Source organism: Quercus lobata, chromosome 11 (assembly GCF_001633185.2).
Source record: "Quercus lobata isolate SW786 chromosome 11, ValleyOak3.0 Primary Assembly, whole genome shotgun sequence".
NCBI lineage: Eukaryota > Viridiplantae > Streptophyta > Magnoliopsida > Fagales > Fagaceae > Quercus > Quercus lobata.
The window spans coordinates 26,920,616-26,928,950 of NC_044914.1; the positions used below are offsets into that span (position 1 = coordinate 26,920,616).

An 8,335-nucleotide genomic window follows, 5' to 3' on the forward strand; every position below is an offset into this window, starting at 1 on the left:
AATAGAGCATTATATTCACATCATTTTTTTGTCCTTATGACACTCATTAAAATAATCCAGTAGTAAACTATAAAATTCATTAGTGTTTTAGCATGATGATAAAAAGCAATAATCATTGAAGGGACCACATAAATTTTAAATTCTATAATGTATATATTAAAAATATATCATTGAATGTCAAAAGTTTATGTGCATTGATTACACATTTTTCATTTACCAATGTACGATTATCACATCTTCACGAGTGGATTAAGGGTACCAGTTTAACAAAAACTAATATAACTTTTATAAAACTTTTAGGGAGTTGGCTTAGTAGTTTCTAAGGTCTCATGAAATCTTTGAGGTTTTGGACCGTCTTCAAAACATCTAACCCCCATATTGGTGTTACCCCTAAATAGTGACAAGTTGACAACTAACTGTTTTTTAGTGTAAACCATTAAGCTGCATCTCAAAAACTCCACCATCATCAAGCTCCACTAGTTTAGATTGAGATTCAGTGCAATATTGCACTATGCAATTGTCACATGCATGTGAAATATAAATGTTGATAGGATAAAAATGTAAAAGGTTAAAAAAATTAAAAATCAAATATTTTTTACCCAATCAATTTATACATCTCACATAGCATTTGCATTAGCTCGTGTAAAATAATAAAAAATAAAAAATATAGACACGAAACCCAAAAATGAATCGTATTAGATTATGATCCAATTATACAAAATGAGATTTTGCTACACTACTTATACAAATATATAAGTTATTGTATCTTATGCAAAAGGTTTTTATTTATTTAATTTTTATATATCTCGAGAAGAGTGTTTGTGTAAGAAGATGAGGAAACATTAAAAAAAAATACAAACAATAAATAATGTTTTAATGAAATAAAATATATTGTGGGGCCCAAATGATTTATGGGCCAGGCCCATCTACCCGGGGAGAATCCGAAGGCCCAAGCCGAGGAGGGCTATGGCCCAAACTCGACAAGATAGCTTTTGGATACCGCCGAGGGCAGTTCAGTCCTTGGCAGACCCAAAGTACCCCCAGAAAGAAGAGTAAAAACGGTATAGGACTGAAACTTGGAAAAAAGATCTAAAATATCCAGGGAAAGCTGCTGTTACTGCCATTTAATGCTCTGAACCTGACAGAACTGCATTCTTTGGCTTTTACAACCCTTCCCAACGACTTTAGGCATGGACTGACGGGACAAGTATCAGCCTTGGAAAGGTTGACCCTATACGTGGATGAAGGATAGTGGACGCAGGCGAGTATAAAAGGAAAAATAAGGAACCTAGAGAGGTGGTTGGGAAAAATGGCAAAAAACCAGAGCCTCCCAGCCCACCTCCAGGAGAAAGACTCCAGGGGTGAAGGAAAACTTAAACTTGTACGAACACCACGAAAAACCCACCGCCTGTCGATCAAGGCCTAGCCTTCCAAACCCACGCTCTACAAATGATATTGTTAGGGCCTTTTCACGTGCGAACCCGACACTGTTACGGTCCGCCACGAATCGTGTCCTTACACCACGAAAAACCCACCGCCTGTCGATTAAGGCCTAGCCTTCCAAACCCACGCTCTACAAATGATATTGTTAGGACCTTTTCACGTGCGAACCCGACACTGTTACGGTCCACCACGAATCATGTCCTTACATATATAATTGATAATCATATGTTAGTGTTTTGAAAAATAATTAGTTAAAATAGAAAAAATAAATTCTTATATTAATACAGAAAGTAATTTTTGCATAAACTAGGTCTAGTCTAATCAAGGACTTGCTTTCTTCCTACCATCACAAATAGGTTGGGCCAAATCAGAGACAATCCAACCCAACCCAACCCAATCTAATCTGGTAAGTTGCAACAGTCCTCTAAGTCCAAACCTAACCCACTTTCTCAAAAAAGAAAAAGAAAAAAGAAAGTCCAAACCTAACCCAATAATCCATCCATGAAGTCCAATGTATTCCACAAATAACATATATAAAAATATTGACATGTGCACGTTAGCGTTACCCCACACTTTAAAAAAACCCATTTGAACAACTAAAAATCAAATTCCCAGCCTTATCACTTTCAGCTCTAGCCGTCAGCGTTGCAGGTAAAAAAACCAACACAGAGAGAGAGAGAGATAGCAACAATGGCTGGTGCTGTAGCCAGAGTAGGAGTGGGATTTGGGCTTTCATGCTCGACAACAAAGCTTTCTCATAGACACTCTTCTTCTTCTTCTTCTTCAAAAACGACTCGTCGTTGTTGCGTCAAAATGGCTGTCTCGCTCGATGAGAAGAAGAAGAATTACAGTCTTCAAAAGTCCGAAGAAGCTTTCGCTGCCGCCAAGGTACTCCTTTTCTTTTTCATTCCCATTTCGATTCGTTCAAAATTTCAACTTTTCTACGCTTGGAATTGTTTTGGGTTCTGTTCGGTTAATTTTGACTTCAGTGAAGGAATTATGATTGTTTAAAATTGAATTTGGGTCTTCAATTTTGTTACTTTTTTTTCTAACTAAGTGTTAAATTTGAGATTTGCAACCTTATTAATGATGGGTTTTGTGTAATATTGATTATTTGGTCTATGCTGTATGATGGGGACAGCTTGAAGGTTTCACTGGTAGTGTAAAATGGATACAATAGTAAACAATTATTGTGGGTCAGATAAATGAATGTGACCAACAAGTGGGTCTTGGTCTATGATCTTAGAGGGAGAGTTCATTTCACGGATAAGATTTTACTTCCCGGATCTAACAATGTACAAAGTATCTCCTTATTTAAAAATTTTAAATGACGTGATCCTAGATATACTTTTAGATTTGTAATATTTAATTCGAACTAAGAAATGGATCCATTAGGTTGTTAATTTGTTTTTGATGTATGTTTAAAAAGCCTAAGGACTTGTCTTGGCTAAAGAAGTTGTATAACAGTTGATTATTAGCTCTTGTTATTGTTGTTATTTGATGTTTCGCTCAAACCCTTTTCTTTTTATGATGTTGAATGGCGAAATTTGGTTTCGAATTTCTTGAGAACTAACTTGGTGTAAGGTTTTTGTTAGGAATTGATGCCTGGAGGTGTGAACTCCCCCGTACGTGCCTTTAAATCTGTTGGTGGACAACCAATTTTGATGGATTCTGTTAAGGGCTCTCGTATGTGGGACATAGATGGCAATGAGTACATCGATTATGTAGGTTCTTGGGGACCAGCAATAATTGGTCATGCAGATGATGAGGTTCTGTTCTTCCTCCCTGTCATTTATTCTTAAAACTTTATCTAATCTTACATTTGACCTTCTTATGATATTCTAGATATTGTGCATTAGGTGACGATCTTCAATTTTAATTCTCCAACCATTCCTTGCTATTTATTTATTTTTTGGTTGCAGACCTATACATTTTGTTTAATGACACTGGTCAAGTGTTCCTTTCTCCCACTTCATTTTTACAACAGCAAAATATTTGTAGTGTTTGTAATTTTTTTTTAAAGAAAAAAAAGATTTTGGTAATGTGATAATTTATATGCATTTCTTTCTTAAAAGTTGATGCATTTGCATTTTATTTTATTCGTTTTTTATTTTTTAATCTAAATACACTGTAAAAACTAATTTTAGCTGGAGAAGAGATATAACTTATAACGCTTTATTGAAGAGAAGTGATAACTTTGTTGAAGTAGGTTTGTCCACAACTCCCCATACACAGCCCTCTTTCTTGGGGAAAAGTAAAGAGTTGGAGAACTGTAATTCTTAAGATTTATCTTGCCAATACCCTGAACTCCCTGAACTAGACCCTGTCACGGTGAATGAATCCTTCATTTGGTTTTTCAATTCTGATGGTAGTCTTTCAGATATTGCAGTAGATAACATTCCTAGTTATTATTTACCTGCAGGTACTTGCAGCCCTAGCTGAAACGATGAAGAAAGGAACTAGCTTTGGTGCTCCTTGTCTGCTAGAAAATACTTTGGCCGAGATGGTCATCTCGGCTGTTCCAAGCATAGAAATGGTCCGGTTTGTTAATTCAGGCACAGAAGCATGCATGGGTGTGCTCCGACTGGCCCGTGCTTACACTGGCAAGGAGAGGATTATCAAGTTTGAGGGCTGTTACCATGGCCATGCTGATCCATTCCTTGTCAAGGCAGGAAGTGGGGTTGCCACCTTAGGGCTCCCTGACTCCCCTGGTGTCCCCAAAGGAGCCACTTATGAAACTCTAACTGCCCCTTTCAATGACATCTCAGCTGTGGAAAATCTCTTTGAGACCAACAAAGGAGAGATTGCTGCAATGATCCTTGAACCTGTTGTTGGGAACTCTGGTTTCATTGCTCCTAAACCTGAGTTCCTTAATGCCATACGCAAAATCACTAAAGAAAATGGTGCTCTTTTAATCTTTGATGAAGTTATGACTGGATTTCGTTTGTCTTATGGTGGAGCTCAGGAATACTTTGGCATAACTCCTGATTTGACAACACTTGGGAAGATCATTGGTGGTGGTCTGCCAGTTGGTGCATATGGAGGGAGGAGGGAGATAATGGAAATGGTGGCACCAGCAGGACCAATGTACCAGGCTGGGACCTTGAGTGGAAACCCATTGGCAATGACAGCAGGCATACACACTCTTAAGCGATTGCAGGAGCCAGGAAGTTATACATACTTGGATAAGATCACAGGTGAACTTGTTCAAGGTATAGTTGATGCTGGGAAAAAGGCAGGGCATGCAATGTGTGGTGGGTATATACGTGGGATGTTTGGGTTTTTCTTCACAGAAGGGCCTGTTTACAACTTTGGGGATGCAAAGAAAAGTGATACTGCTAAGTTTGCAAGATTCTATAGGGGTATGCTGGAGGAAGGAGTATATTTTGCTCCTTCACAGTTCGAGGCTGGATTTACAAGCTTGGCACATACTCCTGAAGATATCCAGAAAACAATAGCAGCTGCTGAGAAGGTTTTACAGCAGATTTAGTGTGGCAATTCCTGTATCTATAGTCTATGATTTACCTTCCCATTTTTTCCCCGCTAGCATAATACTGTTTGCAGGAGGATTGAGAGTGTGTTGTAGTTAATTTTCTTTAATGAGAACATGCATTTCTACTTATTAATGTAATCTAATATATATAAAAATCAAAGTAGTTTTTGAGTTGTTGACCTCTTCATGTTGTGGAACATCAGCTTTGGAGGCCTCACAATTTTACATATCATTATTAGGTTTTAATTTGACTAATTATTTTCTAAAATTTGTTTTTGGGCTTGAAAAGTTCTGAATTATCCATCCAATAACCCTAAACCTAACTTTGTAACCTCAGTATTCTCAAAAAGAAAAAAATATATATATGATCCCAGCAGTAGCACTATCATAGTACCTCTATCGTAATGTCTCTTCCTCCTTGACTTTCTCAAATTCTCCTTCAGTCATCATGCATTCATCTAAGCCAAGTTCTTCCCAAAAGAACTCTTCAAGCAAGCCAATACCAAGAGAGGACCCAGACAGCTGTGTTTTAGGTTCAGTACAGATGTGTTCTGGTACCTTGGTCCACTGGCCTCTGCAACTGCTGCAAAGATGACAAGATGTTCCAGGTTGCATAACATGATGGTGCCAATTTTAGGCAAGTTGCGGATATTGTAGATAGAGGATCAATATGTAAGTATGGTGAATGTGGTTTAAGTGATTAGATGTATTAGGGTGATGATGATGGTAGTTGGTGTGATTGATTGTTAAGAAGTGTGGTAGTGATTTCTAGTGCAGCTTGTGCTGCTAGAGGAGCACTGTCTGCATTAATTACCAGCCAGTCTTTGGGGTGATCAATTGTGTACAAAGTTGCTGAAGACTTTCTTTTAGTGCAAATTGAAATGTTTTTGAGATTTTTTGGTCTGCTTACGCATGTTTGAATGATTGTAGTGAAGAATTACCCTGTGTTATACAGGATCCTGTCTTTGCTATGGAAAATGAATATGCTAATTTATTTAGGTAATGGTGCCAGACCTCAAAAAGAAGTATGAAGGGAACACAGGATTGACAAGCCCTGAAAGAAAGTTTCCATATTCTATATTGATAATTCCTAATTTTGTTTGTTTCCATTTGAAATAGTTTTAACTGTTCTTTTGGTTGTTTATCATATAGGAAAGCTGAGTATTACTATTAGGCCTGATGCTGAATGTATTATATGCTGCAGTGCTCTTCCATTGTATAAGGAGATGGTAGAGAATGATTGACAGGATATCTGGTAATGCAAAAAAAATTAGAATTCACTTAAATTTTCTTAGAAGGCTTCACTGTAACTCATTATGGGAATATACAATATATATTTCAAAGCTCAGCATTGTTCCTATGATCTGTTTTATAGCTTTCTCATGATCTTTCTGATGTGTTAAGGGTAAGTGGAAATCTTGAATATGTCATACTGATCTCTTAAGGGATGCTGATATGTTTGACCAAGGCTGTTTGTTGGCATTTTATTTTATTTAAATTTCTTTTTATAGAGATTGTTGTATGCATCTTTAAGATCAATTATAGCAACATGTCCATGTTTATTTAGTGAAATTATAGATTGGTTTGTTAATCTTAATCTTGGTTGAACAAAAACTCTTGCCGGTGGCCTACTAAAATCTCACTCTCTGCCAAATCCCACAATTATCCACTGATGTTCCATTCTTATCCGTGGTGTTGGATCTAATTCCTTAGATCTGGCTCTTCTACACCATACCTTTTCCTCTATGCAACATCCTACTTCTTGTCCAAGCCTGAAACCACAAAGCTGCTCTTTGGGATATTATACATGGAATATATACAATCTAATTGCCTCATTTGCTTATCTCTTTTTTCCTTCTTTATTTTTTATTATTATTTTTTTGGTTTTGTTTTTTTTGGGGGGGGGGGGGTGTGGTGTTCTAAGTCACTTCTAACTGGTACCATTGGATCTAATTTCATGCTTTTGGTTCACAGGGGTGATTAACACATCAATGAAGATTGATGAATAAACGTAATAAGTTGTTTTGGTGATTGGTTTCTTTTAAAGGCTATTAAATCTATCCTTTACAATTTAAAAATAGATAACATTACGTTTTTGAGATGTAGTCATGTAACAATGTACTCAACTTTGATTTGTGACAATGACATGATTTGGCTGTTACAATAGGTTCTATTTGTTTAATTTTAAAGAAGATTTTTGTAGTTTCTCTTAGCTGTTTTTTTTAAGCTTTTATTATGCTTTTCAGCTAAAAAAAAAGGATTCTGTTTCAAGTTGGCCAAAAATGAATTTGTGGTCATTCTTCTAGGTATGATATAAATTATTGAGCAAAGCTTTTACTTGCATATTGTTTCTGTGTTTTTAGGAAACAATTAGTTCATTAGTGTTACTTACCATTATCGTGGATGGTAATAATGTGAATTTGTTTTGCCATATCTGGGAAGTGAAACCCATGCAGGAAAAGGGGAGTTGTATAGGGATTATAAAAGGAGAGTTGTATCACGGATGGTAAGATTTGTGAATTCTGATCTTAATCACGCTCTGAATGGTTGTTAAGAGCAACTCATGCAGGAAAAGGAAAGTTGTATAGTATGACGCATTTTTATCTTTCATTTATTGGTAAAATAGAATCTGGCTTGAAATTTTGTTGATCTCCATTCCAAAGTATGTACTTTTCATGTATGTCAAAAAGTCCTAAGGCCTTGTCTTTGTTAAAGAAATTTTGTATAACAGTTATATGTGAACTCTTGCTATTGTTGTTATTTGATGTTTGCTCAAACCTTCTTCTTTTTACGATGTTGAATGGTGATATTTTGTTTCGAATGCCTTGGTAGCCAACTTCGTGTAAGGGTTTTGGTAGGAATTGATGCCTGGAGGTGTGAACTGCCCTGTACCTGCCTTTAAGTCTTTTACTGGACAACCTATTGTATTCAATTTTGTTAAGGGCTTTCATATGTTGGATGATGAGTTCCTGTTCTTCCTCCCTGTCTTCTGTTCTTAAAATGTTATCTAGTATTAAATTTGACCTTGTTTTGATATTCATAGATATTGTGCATTTGGTGAGAATCTCAATCTTGATTCTCCAAGAATTCCTCGCTATCTTTTCTTGTTGGACGAATACATTTTGTTTAGTGATATTGGATATTGGTCAAGCGATCCTGCTTCTAATATCATTTTACAACAGCAAAATATTCGTAGTCATTGTAATGTAATACTTTATTTGCATTTCTTTCTTACAAGTTGATGCATTTGAATTTTATTTTAATTTTTTTAAAATAATCTAAATACAGCATGAAAACTAATTTTAGCTGGGGAAGAATTATAATGCTTTATTGAAGAGAAGTGATCCCTTTGTTAAAGTAGTTTTGTCCACACACAGCCCTCTTTCTTGGGGTAAAGTA

At 36.2% G+C, this 8,335-nt stretch overlaps 1 protein-coding gene across 1 annotated transcript; it reads left to right on the plus strand.

Moving 5' to 3' along the window:
* Window positions 1-1,999: 1,999 nt before the first annotated feature.
* Window positions 2,000-5,117, plus strand: LOC115968399 (glutamate-1-semialdehyde 2,1-aminomutase 2, chloroplastic-like). The gene is made up of 3 exons (XM_031087786.1): window positions 2,000-2,331; window positions 3,039-3,212; window positions 3,866-5,117. The coding sequence occupies exons 1-3, from the start codon at window positions 2,134-2,136 to the stop codon at window positions 4,931-4,933; spliced, it is 1,440 nt and encodes a 479-aa protein (XP_030943646.1). The 5' UTR covers window positions 2,000-2,133; the 3' UTR covers window positions 4,934-5,117.
* Window positions 5,118-8,335: the final 3,218 nt, after the last annotated feature.

Excerpts from the sequence above, each read along its gene's own strand:
- LOC115968399 (XM_031087786.1), top strand. The coding sequence starts at position 2,134 with ATGGCTGGTGCTGTAGCCAGAGTAGGAGTGGGATTTGGGCTTTCATGC. Across the intron at positions 2,332-3,038 it reads AAGCTTTCGCTGCCGCCAAG|GAATTGATGCCTGGAGGTGT; the intron begins GTACTCCTTTTC and ends GGTTTTTGTTAG. Across the intron at positions 3,213-3,865 it reads TTGGTCATGCAGATGATGAG|GTACTTGCAGCCCTAGCTGA; the intron begins GTTCTGTTCTTC and ends ATTTACCTGCAG.